This window comes from Amblyraja radiata, chromosome 18, assembly GCF_010909765.2.
Source record: "Amblyraja radiata isolate CabotCenter1 chromosome 18, sAmbRad1.1.pri, whole genome shotgun sequence".
Classification (NCBI taxonomy): Eukaryota; Metazoa; Chordata; class Chondrichthyes; order Rajiformes; family Rajidae; genus Amblyraja; species Amblyraja radiata.
Genome location: NC_045973.1, coordinates 40,379,831 through 40,393,533, shown reverse-complemented (window position 1 = coordinate 40,393,533; position 13,703 = coordinate 40,379,831). Strand labels below are relative to the sequence as shown.

The 13,703-nt window shown below is 45.4% G+C and overlaps 1 protein-coding gene across 2 annotated transcripts in view; it reads right to left on the bottom strand.

The window, feature by feature from the left end:
- The window catches only part of iqsec1 (IQ motif and Sec7 domain ArfGEF 1), a 506,053-nt gene that overhangs the window by 382,885 nt on the left and 109,465 nt on the right, over window positions 1-13,703 (bottom strand). For both annotated transcript variants that reach the window (XM_033037204.1, XM_033037208.1), the window contains exon 2: window positions 3,156-3,185. In XM_033037204.1, the coding sequence (XP_032893095.1) occupies window positions 3,156-3,185 (30 nt within the window). The remainder of the gene's footprint in view (window positions 1-3,155; window positions 3,186-13,703) is intronic.

Here is a 13,703-nt window from a genome sequence, read left to right as displayed (position 1 = left end):
CACTCCAAAGCCTCCAAATTCATTCTGTAATGGGACGACCGGAACAGTGTGCAATACTACAAATGCACCCTAACCAAAACCCTATATCGTTGCATCATGACTTATTGACTCTTGTATTCAATGCCTTGATCAATAAAAGCAAGCATACCACATGCATTCTTTACCACTCCATCTACTGTGTTACCACTTCCAGGGAGCTACTGACTTGGACCCGAATATCTCTCTGTACATCAATGCTGTAAAATGTCGACATTAATTGTATACTTTTGCTTCACATTCAACCTACCAAAGTGCAACACCTTTCACGCCTTGATTATCTTTCATTTCCACTTCCACAACTGTTGATGATAGTAGCATAATGTGATTATTATTCATAACTCAAAACTCATTGGCTTCATTCTACAGCAAGACGATGATCCCAAACATATTGCTAAAGCAACAAAGGAGTTTTTCCAAAGCTAAAAAATTGTCAATTCTTGAGTGGCCAAGTCAATCACCTGATCTGAACCCAATTGAGCATGCCTTTTATATGCTGAAGAGAAAACTGAAGGACACTAACCCCCAAAACAAACATAAGCTAAAGATGGCTGCAATACAGGCCTGGCAGAGCATCACCAGAGAAGGCACCCAGCAACTGGTGATGTCCATGAATCACAGACTTCAGGCAGTCATTGCATGCAAAGGATATGCAACAAAATACTAAACATGACTAATTTCATTTACATGACATTCATGTGTCCCAAACATTATGGTGCCTCGAAATAGGGGGGACTATGTATAAACACTGCTGTAATTTCTACATGGTGAAACCAAAATGTATAAAGATTTATTAAAATCTGACAATGTACAATTTATCTCAAATTGTGGAATACAGAGGCAAATTAATAAATGATGGTCTTTGTCCCAAACATTATGGAGGCACTGTAGATCTTTCTTTTTACTTATGCTATCAGTACTGACATGAAAAACTACCACTGCATGTTCACCCTCACATCTGAGAATATCCAGAGAAACAATGCACCTTTCCCGTAATCACATTTTCAGCTGCAGAAACGCAGCCTGCAGAAAAGATTCAGTAGTTATGAGATTAAAGATGTCATAAAATAAATGTTCACTTTGCATTCATTTCTCATTTTAAATGTATGAATCCCCCAATTAGCTTAATCCCTAAAAAGGAGCAACCAGTTCCAATACATGTAAGAGGAATTTTGTGTGATATGATACTATTCCAACATGAATGCTCGGAACTCGGAAGGGCGGCACAATGGTGCAGCAGTAGAGTTGCTGCCTTACAGCGCCAGGAACCTGAGTTCAATCCTAACTACAGGTGCTGTCTGTACGGAGTTTGTCCCCGTGACTCCAGAACAAGGGGCCACAGTTTAAGAATAAGGAGTAAGCCATTTAGAATGGAGACGAGGAAACACTTTATCTCACAGAGAGTGGTGAGTCTGTGGAATGCTCTGCCTCAGAGGGAAGTGGAGGCATGTTCTCTGGATGCTTTCAAGAGAGAGCTAGATAGGGCTCTTAAAAATAGCGGAGTCAGGGGATATGGGGAGAAGGCAGGAACGGGGTACTGATTGGGGATGATCAGCCATGATCACATTGAATGGCGGTGGTGGCTCGAAGGGCCAAATGGCCTACTCCTGCACCTTTTGTCTATTGTGACCTGCGTAGGTTTTCTCCGAGGTCTTCAGTTTCCTCCCACACTCCAAAGACGTACAGGTTTGTAGGTAAATTGGCTTGATATGAATGTAAATTGTCCCTAGGATGGTGTTAATGTGTGAGGGTCACTGGTCGGTGCAGACACGGTGGGCTGAAGGGCCTGTTTCTGCGCTGTATCTCTAAACTAAACTAAACTTACAAGAAGACATTGTCAATGGATGAAATTACTCTCATTATGGGAATACCTGCACAATAAGGATTACAAGCAATTCAAAATGGCAGCCCAACATCACTTCAAGGATGGGCCTTAAAATACAACTTTTACCAGCAATATGAAAGTCGTCAAAAATCATTTGCCATGTGCGAATCCTCAACATTAGCATAATTAACTTTCAGATAATGTTGAAGCTTTTATGTACAAACAGAATATAAAGATTAGTTTGACTAGACGATTCCTATATTTTTGATTTTGCACCATTTGCTTTGTTCAGGGCCATTCAAGTTTAATCCATTTGGTACGCACCATTTGATGGAGAGCTTTATTCAGTACTCTGCTCAACGTATTCAACCCTATGGATTGGTTGTTCATTTCATCCCATTACACAGAAGATATTTACAGCACAAGAATGAGAACAAAATGTGGGGAAATGGTTTACAGGACAAGAAAGTGGTTTTTGCCTTCTAAGATTCTTCTTTAGACAGCTGTCAAGAGGGGCAGAAGAAGCACACATGCTTTAAATTTCTTATAGGATAAAGTTTCTCCTCAATCTACCATCTCACACAGCAGATCTCTACTTAGTTGTGAAGTTGAGCACAATTAACTTCACCCGATTAATATGTGTAAGCAGGAACTGCAGATGCTGGTTTAAACCGAAGATAGACATAAAAAGCTAGAGTAACAGGCAGCATCTCTGGAGAGAAGGAATGGGTGACAGTTCAGGTCGAGACTGAAGAAGGGTCACGACCTGATACGTCACCCATTCCTTCTCTCCAGAGATGCTGCCTGTCCTGCTGAGTTACTCCAGCTTTTTGTGTCTATACTTAATATATATTGGTTTTGACCGAGATTTCAGAAAACAATAATCACAAATGGTGGACATTAGATTATTCCACAAAATATATTTTCAATTACTTCTGAATGATACATCCAATGTAGAATCTTCAGTAAGCCATTAATTTCAGTATGCCATCAAAAAAAGTGCACTGTATTCAGTGTAAACCTTTAGCATTTAACAAAATGGCATATTGTGATAACATCCAATGAAAGGTATTATATATAAACAACACAGATTAAATATCACTTCTCAACTACTATGAGCTACAAGAGGGAAACCATTAAATGAACCTAAATCTCTTGCCTTCAAAGCTCAAGCTCCATCACATCCAGATTGTAAATCCAATCAGTCAACCAACAAGAGAGTCAAAAGTTCAGAGTTTCATTGAATTACTGCACTAGAACACTATGACATTAAGAATGATGACTGAACACAAACCTGACACTTCTTGAACTCTCTCCTTCATACCTGTGAAGTAAACAAAATAGAGATAATTGTTAATACAAAACATGGAAAGAATTTCAAGACTCCTTTCATTAAATTAGCTGTTTTCAGATCTTAAACCAACGTAAAGCAATCTCAGACTAGACCTAGTCAGTAATATAATTCACAGGCCCCCCAAGTATCACCCTTCTTTTATTTAGGATTATTAGATGGATATCAGCTCAATATCAATATCAATATTTAAGAATGCTAGAAATATATATTTTTTGTTATCCATAACATAGAAATATAGAAATAGGTGCAGGAGGAGGCCATTCGGCATTTCTCTGGGTGAAAAAGTTTTTTCTCACCTCAGTCTTAAATGGCCTCCCCTATATTCTAAGACTGCGACCCCAGGTTCTGGACTCGCCCAACATTGGGAACATTTTTCCTGCATCTAGCTTGTCCAGTCCTTTTATAATTTTATATGTTTCTATAAGATTCCCCTCATCCTTCTAAACTCCAGTGAATACATGCCTAGTCTTTTCAATCTTTCCTCATATGACAGTCCCGCCATCCCAGGGATCAATCTCATGAACCTACGCTGCACTGCCTCAATCACAAGGATGTCCTTCCTCAAATTAGGAGACCAAAACTGTACACAATACTCCAGATGTGGTCTTACCAGAGCCCTATACAACTGCAGAAGATCCTCTTTACTCCTATACTGAAATCCTCTTGTTATGAAGGCCAACATTCCATTAGCTTGCTTCACTGCCTGCTGTACCTGCACGCCAACTTTCAGTGACTGGTGTACAAGGACACCCAGGTCTCACTGCACCTCCCCCTTACCTAACCTAACCCCATTGAGATAATAATCTTCCCCCTTGTATTTGCCGCCAAAGAGGATAACCTCACATTTATCTATATTATACTGCATCTGCCACGCATTTGCCCACTCACTCAACCTGTCCAGGTCAACCTGCAACCTTCTAACTTCCTCTTCACAGTTCACACTGCCACCCAGCTTTGTGTCATCCGCAAACTTGCTAGTGTTGCTCCTAATTCTCTCTTCCAAATCATTAATATATATGATAAACAGTTGCGGCCCCAACATCGAGCCTTGCGGCACTCCACTCGCCACTGCCTGCCATTCTGAAAAGGACCCATTCACTCCTACTCTTTGATTCCTGTCTGCCAACCAATTTTCTATCCATGTCAACACCCTACCCCCAATACCAAGTGCTCTAATTTTAGTCACCAGTCTCCCGTGCGGGACCTTATCAAAGGCTTTCTGAAAGTCTAGATACACTACATCCACTGGCTCCCCTTCATCCATTTTACTTGTCACATCTTCAAAAAATTCCAGAAGATTAGTCAAGCATGATTTCCCTTTCATAAATTATGTTGACATGGACTAATCCTTTTACTGCTATCCAAATGCCCCATTATTACCTCTTTAATAATTGACTCCAGCATCTTTCCCACCACCGAAGTCAGGCTAACTGGTCTATAATTCCCCGTTTTCTCTCTCGCTCCTTTCTTGAAAAGTGGGATAACATTAGCTACCCTCCAATCCACAGGAACTGATCCTGAATCTATTGAACATTGAAAAATGATCACCAATACATCCACTATTTCTAGAGCCACCTCCCTGAGGACCCTGGGATGCAGACCATCCGGCCCAGGGGATTTATTATCCTTCAGTCCCATTAGCCTACCCAATACTATTTCTCGCGTAATGAAAATTTATTTCAGTTCCTCTACCCCCTTAGATCCTCTGTCCTCCAGTACATCTGTGAGATTGTTTGTGTCTTCCTTAGTGAAGACAGATCCGAAGTACCTGTTCAACTCTTCTGCCATTTCCTTGTTACCCATTATAATTTCACCCGTGTCTGCCTTCAAGGGACCCACGTTTGACTTTGCTACTCTTTTTCCCTTAACATATCTAAAGAAGCTTTTACTGTCCTTCTCTATATTCCTGGCCAGCTTCCCCTCGTACTTCATCTTTTCAGCCCATATTGCCCGTTTTATTTCCTTCTGTTGTCCTATGAAAGTTTCCCAATCCTCTGGCTTCCGGCTACTCTTTGCTGTGTTATAAGATTATGTAATGTAATGCCCCTGTTCCACTTAGAAAACCTGAATGGAAACCTTTGGAGACTTTGCGCCCCACCCAAGGTTTCCGTGCGGTTCCCGTCGGTCTCCCTACCTGCTACCTCCGGAAACCACCTGCAACCTCCGGGAACCGCATGGAAACCTTGGGTGGTGCGCAAAGTCTCCAGAGGTTTCCGTTCAGGTTTCCTAAGTGGGACAGGGGCATAAGATCGCAGGTCTTAAGGTACCTTAACAAAAAATACTATAATTTGAATGAAATACAATGTTAAATGAAATTTCAATTTAGTTTCATAGAGTCATAGAGTCAGAGTGATACAGTGTGGGAACAGACACTTCGGCCCAATTTGCCCACACAGGCCAACATGTCCCAGCTACACTAGTCCCACCTGCCTGCGCTTGGTCCATATCCCTCCAAACCTGTCCTATCCATGTACCTGTCTAACTGATTCTTAAACGTTGGGATAGTCCCAGCCTCAACTACCTAATCTGGCAGCTTGTTCCATACACCCATCACGCTTTGTGTTAAAAGGTTACTCCTCAGATTCCTATTTAAACATTTCCCCTTCACCTTGAACCTATGACCTCTGGTCCTCGATTCCCCTACTCTGGGCAAGAGACTTTGTGCATCTATTCCTCTCATGTTTTTATACACCTCAATAAGATCACCCCTCATCCTCCTGCGCTCCAATGAAGACCCATCCTACGTAACCTCTCCCTATAGCTCACACCCTCTAGTCCTGCCAACATCCTCATAAATCTTTTCTGAACCCTTTCAAGATTGACAATACCTTTCCTATAACATGGCGCCCAGAACTGAACACAATTTTCTAAATGCAGTCTCACCAACATCTCATACAACTGCAACATTACCTCCTAACTTCTATACTTAATACTCTGACTGATGAAGGCCAATGTGCCAAAAGCCTTTTTGACCACCTCAGTCAAGAGTCTATCTGCGACTCGACCTTCAAGGAAACATGCGCCTGCACTCCTAGATCCCTTTGCTCTACAACACTCCCCAGAGGCCTACCATTCTACCTGCCCTTGTTAGGCGTCCCAAAATGCAACACCTCACACTTCTCTGTATTAAATTCCATCAACCATTCCTCCGCCCACCTAGCCAATCGATCCAGATCTTGCTGTAAATTTTCACAACCATTTTCACTATCTGCAATACCACCCTCTTTTGTATCATCAGCAAACTGCTAATCTTGCCCTGTATGTTCTCATCCAATTCATTGATGTAGATGACAAACAGTAACGGGCCCAGCACTGAACCCTGAGGCACACCACTAGTCACAGGCCTCCAGTCCGAGAAGCAACCTTCCACTATCACCCTCTGCTTCCTTCCATGGAGCCAATTTGCTATCCATCCAGCTATCTCTCCTTGGATCCCATGCGATGTTACCTTCCAGACTAGCCTATCAGGGGAACTTTGTCGAATGTCTTACGGAGATCCATGCACACATCTACAGCTCTGCCCTCATTGACGTTTTTGGTCACGTCTTCAAAAAATCAATCAGATTGTGTGACGTGACACGACCTCCCACGTACAAAACCATGCTGACTATCCCTAATCAGCCCTTGTCTGTCCAAATGCCTGTATAACCTATCCCTCAGAATATTCTCTGGTAACTTTCCAACTACAGATGTTCAGCTCACCAGCCTGTAGTTCGCAACATTTTCCCTGCAGCCCTTCTTGAAAAGAGGCACAATATTTGCCACCCTCCAGTCTTCCGGCACCACTCCTGTATTTAAGGACGACTTGTATATTTCAACCCGGGCTCCCGCAATTTCCTCTCTGGTTTCCCACAATGTTCTCGGATATATCTGATCAGGCTTTGGAGATTTGTCCACTTTCATACACGATAGTACCTTCAATACTTCTTTGACAGGAACACTGACTGCTCTCAAGACACTTCCATTGACTGCCCCAAGTTCCTCCGTCTTACTGTCTTTTTCCTTGATAAATATAGAGGAGAAATACTCATCTCACCATGCCCATCTCCTGTGGCTCCACACAGAGGTGACCACTTTGATTCCTGAGAGGTCCCACTCTCTCTCTAGTTACCCTTTATCTATCTATCTATCTATCTATCTATCTATCTATCTATCTATCTATCTATCTATCTATCTATCTATCTATCTATCTATCTATCTATCTATCTATCTATCTATCTATCTCTAAAACTCTCATCTTGTTTGTATATTTGTTTCAATATTTGTAGGTTGTACCTATATTTGTGCAAAAACACTACACGATAGCGCTACAATTTTTGGACCATTGTCCTGTGATGTAAATGAAACAAGTTGTGTTCAGATTTATGGTATATTTTACATTATTGACATTTTAAACCTTACAAAAATCACTTTTCAAACCACTTTTCCACTTGCTCTGCCCGTCAGCCGCGTTCGACGTCACAATGACGTCACAATGGGATGCCGAATCTCATTTACATTAAAAAATTGCAATTTTCAAATGGAGGGAGAGAAGGAGTGACTGAGGGTAGGGGAAAGGAGAGGGAGGGAGAGGTGAGAGAGGGAGTGAGGGAGGAGAGGGGGAAAAGGGAAAGAAGAGGGAGGGTGAACAGGAGGGGGAGTGCTGGGGGATGAGGGGTAGGGTGAGGGATGGTGAGGTAATGGAGGAGGGGAGGGGAAGAGGGAAAAGATCCCAGCTGCCTATACCTGTCCCATGCATCCTTCTTGTTTTTGACCAATGCCTCAATTTCTCTCGTCAGCGTAAGCTTCTTTACATTTGCCTGCTTTGCCCTCCACTTAACGGGGACGTATATATCCTGAGCTTTTCTCAGCACACTTTTAAAAACATCCCACTTGGCTGATATTCCTTTCCCCTCAAATAACCTACTCCTGTCAACTTGAGCGAGACCTTCTCTCATACCCTCAAAGTTGGCCTTACCCTAGTTGAGCATTTTAACATGTGGAAAACAAAACCAGCTGGTTAGTTTTCTACAGCAGGTCACGGAAAGAATGTACAAACTCTGTACAGACAGCACCCAGTCCGCTTGAGCCTACCTGATCTCCTGGTTACCAAACACTTTAATTTCCCTTCCCATTCCCACACTGATCTTTCTGGCCTGGGCTTCCTCCATTGCCAGAGTGAGGCCAAACGCAAATTGGAGGAACAGTCCCTCATATTTCACTTGGGCAGCTTACACCCCAGCGGTATAAATATTGATTTCTCTCACTTCAAGTAACCCTTGCATCCCCTCTCTCTCCGTCCTACCCCCACCTAAGTCGTTGTACTGGCTTCAAAGTTGTCTTATTGAGTGCATTGTCTGTAAGTCATTTTCACCTAGCTCACAGTAAACAATGGTCTGTTTCCTTTATCAACATTACTTTTTTTGCATATCTTTCATTAATTTGTTCTATATCTCTCTAAATAACCATCAATATCTCTCGTTTCCTTCTCCAGTAGGTCACAAGAAGGGTCTCGACCTGAAACATCACCAATTCCTTTTCTCCAGAGATACTGTGTTACCCGCTGAGTTACGCCAACATTTTGAGTCTATCTTCGGTTTAAACCAGTATCCACAGTTTCTTCCTACAGACCGAACCTGGATCTCTGGCACTGTAGGGAGACAACTCTACCAATGTGTCACCATGTTGCCTAAATGACATATAATATAAAACCTCTTTAATGTTTAACAAGTACTTTTTTTAACATTCTGTTCACGTGTGCAAAGCACAGATTTTACAAAGTAGACAACTGTAAGTGGAAACATTTCTAAATTTTTTAATTGCTTGTTCTTGCTTTTGATGAAACATTCTGCTACAGTCATCAGATGCATTCTGCAATATACCTCAATCTAAGATTTGAAACTAAATTTTGTGTTTAATCTAGTCCTACCCATTTGTCTTGCCTAATCAAAAAGGAAGTTATCAGAAGGCTATCTGAATTTCCAGACATTGTGATAATCGCAAACCGCACAACATGTTTTGGTGGTAAAGCTGAGATGCAATTAAATGGAGCACATCTGATTAAGATAACAAGTTGGAGGACTGCATATAGATACTAAGTAATTTCCTTGCTATGTGCAAAATAGCTTGCATAGACATTTTCCCTGAATTCCCAGGTCCATTGTAATTAATATTATATTAATTCTATGTGACTTACTATTTCTTTGAGAAACTTTAGCAATAACAGGCTCAAAGATTTAAATATGATATAAGCACTGGACACAAAGACAGAAAATGCAGGAAGCACCCGGCAATTCGAGTAACATCAATGAAAGAAACATCTATCCAGGCCTTTCGTTACTCTGTAAATTTCAATGAGGTCCACCCTCATCCTAAACTTCAGCAAATATGGCCCCAGAGCTGTCAAACGCTCATGTGCGTTATACTTTATTCCATAGGTGCAAGACTAATAGGGTTATTTTTGCCACCTCTCAGAATTTTGAAATTGCACCTACTCTTGTCCAACCCATTGAGTCATGGATCCACAATTAATGAGCACAGAAAACCATTATAATAGCATTTAATTTATTGAAAATTATGTGATATATTGTAAAGAATATACATCATGAACGAGGAGGAAGTGCAGTTAAATCAAGAATTTCTGATTATTACAAACTTGGGAGAATTACCAATACATTTATAGATTGTGGCTTGCAGCAAATAGAATTTTATAATTTCTAAGTTTCAAAATGAACTGACCTACTTTTGCTTGAAAAAAATCTATTTGCTGTAAATTATTCTTAAAAATAGATACGTTTCTTTGTACTTTATTGAATTTTTATGCAACAAAACTATACAAATACCAGCTGATTTGAGACCACAACAAGAACACATTTTCAAAATCATTTCGCCACAGATTTAAGGGCTTCAGTTTAGGTTTCATTTATTATTTATGATGTAACAAAATAGTAGAAGAGTGGCTAGCATTTGTGGGTTAATAACATCTTATATCACGGCATCATCTTCTATCTATCTTCTATCGGTACATAATTAAAACCCTGATCTTGTTATCTACTATTTGCGTGAAAACGGTTCACAATAGCGCAACAATTTTTTGCCAGATCACTCACCGTTCTCCTGTGCCGCGAGCCCACCAAGTTTTGTTCCAATCAGTTGAATGTCGTAAATGTTAGCAAGGTTTAAAAATCTTAAAAACCGCTCGTGAGCAGATCGATCTCTTCTCCTGCCAGTCAGCGCCGTTAGTCACTTCCCCTGTCACTCCCTGGGATGGTCCGCCCCTTCCTGCGCCATCGCGTCTTTACTGGAGATGAGGATGGCCGGCGGAGGTTTCCAACCGAACTTTCGGAGGGACCTGAAGCAGCGAAGCCCAGCCCAGCCCCACCCCAAGCAGCCCCGCCCCAAGCAACCGTCCAGACACAAGCAGCAGCCCAGCCCCAAGCAGCAGCCCAGCCCTAAGCACCAGCCCAGCGTCGGGGACCCAACCCAGCCCAGCGTGGGAGACCCAGCCCAGCCCAGAGTCGGAGACCCAGCCCGGCGTCAGAGATGTCGCCAAACAGAAAGAGGAGACTGATCCTGGCGGAGAAGGCCAGCGACTGCTGTGAGATCCCATCGCACTGCCAATTCCAGCCACTACCCCTCAGGTACCCCTCACTGGCTCCTTCCCCCCCTCCCCCGGTGATGCCCCCCTCCACCCCATGGTTCTTCCCCCGTCTCTTCGCCGAGCTCACTCCCCCTGCCCACACACCCCTATCCCCCCACAACTCCCCCCTCCCAGACACCCCTCTCCCCCCACACCCCCTTCTGCCCACACATACCTCCCCACCCACAGGGTTCACATTGTGAGTGGCCTACCCACCGGGTGGAGCCACAGGACCCCCCCCCCCCCCATGAACCGGAGGCACGAATGCGAAAGGGTAGACGAAGGAGGCGACCGGACCTTGTGCACACAGCCCCCCCCCCCTCCCCACAGGGGATACCCTGAGGAAGGTGAAGGCCGGAGCGGGCAGGAGTGCGGACGTCCCCGGCGACGAGGCTAGGCCACCGACATAGGTTGACTCAGGTCGACATGGGCAGGCTTCAACCGAGCCACCGACACAATCTCACGCCGACCCCCCATGTCCAAAACAAAAGTCGTAAGTCCCTGCTGCAGCACCCGGAAGGGTCCCTCATAAGGCCGCTGCAGCGGCGTGCGATGCGCGTCATGGTGCAGGAAAGCAAAATAACAGTCCTGGAGAGCAACTGGAACATGGGTGGGCGCCACACCTTAGCGAGACTTCGGAACAGGAGCAAACGTGCACACCTTCTCCCGTAAACGGAGCAACACCGAGGGCGGTGGCTCCTGCCTTCCCCCGCAACTGTAAGTGGAGCACCATACACCATCTCCGCCAACGAGGAAGCCAAGTCCTCTTTAGGGGCAGTCCGAAACCCCAGCAACACCCAAGGTAACTGGCCCGGTGAGCCGTGCCTTGAGGGCGGCCTTCAGATGATGGTGAAACCGCTCCACTAAACCGTTGGACTGAGGATGGTAGGCAGTGGTATGGTGGAGTTGAATCCCCAACAGGCGGGCCATAGCCGACCACAACTCAGAGGTGAACTGAGCCCCCCAGTCCAAGGAAAATGTCCACAGGCACACCAAAATGAGCAATCCAATGGGCTGCCACGGCACGGGCACAGGACGCAGCAGAGGTATCAGTCAGCGAGACAGCTTACGGCCACCGCGTGAAACGATCCATCATCGTGAGGAGATGCGTAACACCCTGGGACGGAGGCAGCGGACCCATGTTATCCACATGAACATGGTCGAACCTTGAACAGGCGCCCGAACGTGACATTGGACCTTGGAAGTTTGGCACGGAACATATGCCCCAGTTACTGACCTGCTTGCGCAAGCCATGCCACATGAACCGAGCCGCCACCAATGCAATCGTCGCCCGGATGGAAGGGTGTGCCAAACCATGGAGAACTTCGAACACCCGCCAATGCCAGGCAGCCGGAACGATGTGCCGCGGGTGACCAGTGGAAACATCGTACAGGACAATGGCACCCGCTGGGCCTAACGGCACGTTCTCCAAAACCAGTCCAGAGATGGCAATACGGTAGGCGGGCGTCTTGGCTTCCTCCAATTGAGCAGCCGCCAAGGCGGAAAAGTCAATCCCCAGAGCAACATCCAGGACCGCATCGATGACAGGCCAAATAACGTGTCGGCAACTCGGTTGTTTTGGCCTTTGATGTGGCAGACACTGGTGGTAAACTCGGAGATGTAAGCCAACTGCCGCTGCTGCCGATCAGACCAGGGATCCAAACGTGAAGGTGAGATGCTTGTGAAGGCGATAAACACCCGGCCCTCCAGGAAATAACTAAAGTGCCGCACCGCCAGATACCACGCCAGGAGCTCCCGATCGAACGCACTGTATTTTTGCTCTGCAGATTTGAAAAAGGCCAGAGGCTGCCAGTACCCACCATGAAACTGCTCCAATATGCCCACCACAGCAGAGTCCAAGGCATTCACAGTCAGAGCGGTCTGGGCATTAAGGCCCGCTTCCTTGGCCCCATCAAAAGCGGCCACGGCCTCTGCGTTCCCTGTTTTGTCACGCTGCTTGCCGGCCAGAACTGGAACAACGGCCGCATAATCCAAGCCGCCGCGGGCACGAACCGGTAGTAAAAGGTGACCATATCCACGAACTCCTGGAGTCCCCGCACCATGGAAGGTCGCGGGAATCGGCGATGGCCGCCACCTTGTCCAGAAGAGGAATCGTACCATGATGTGTAACCCGATGGCCAAGGAAGTCGATGGAACTGAGGCCGAACCGACATTTATCCAGGTTGATGGCCAGGCCGTGCTCGCTGAGCCGCTGGCAGAGCAGAGGGAGGTGCGCACATTGTTCCTGGCTAGTGCAACTGGCAACTAGAATATCGTCCGGGTAAATAAAGAGAAAGTCCAGGCCGTGACACACTGCGTCCATCAGGCGCTGAAAAGCCTGCGCGGTATTCTTCAGGCCAAAAGGCATCCGCAGGAATTTGAAAAGCCCGAAAGGAGTAATAATAGCCGTCTTAACCACGTCTTCAGGGCGAACCGGAATCTGATGATAGCCCCGCATCAGGCCGACCTAAGAGAAGAAAAGGGCACCGGCTAGATGGACAAAAAAATCCTGAATCTGGTCTGCAATCATGTCGTTATTGAGGCGGCGAAAATCCCCGCAAGGCGGCCAGCCTTGGGCACCATGTAAAGTGGAGACACCCACGGACTGTTAGAGCGCCGTACAATCCCCCAGGCCTCTATTTGTCAGAACTCCGCCTTGGCAATCCGGAACTTGCCGGTAGTCGGCACGCCCCGCGCGTGGAGCGGGTGGCCCGTGGTGAGAATGTGATGCTCCACACCATGCTTGGGGCTGGCCGAATGGAATTGAGGGGTCTAAATGTCCAGGAAATCTGCCAGTATTTGAGCTTAAATATTGTCCACAGAAGACACCAGGTCGCTGCGTGGTGTAGTGGATGCTGCACGATGTAAGG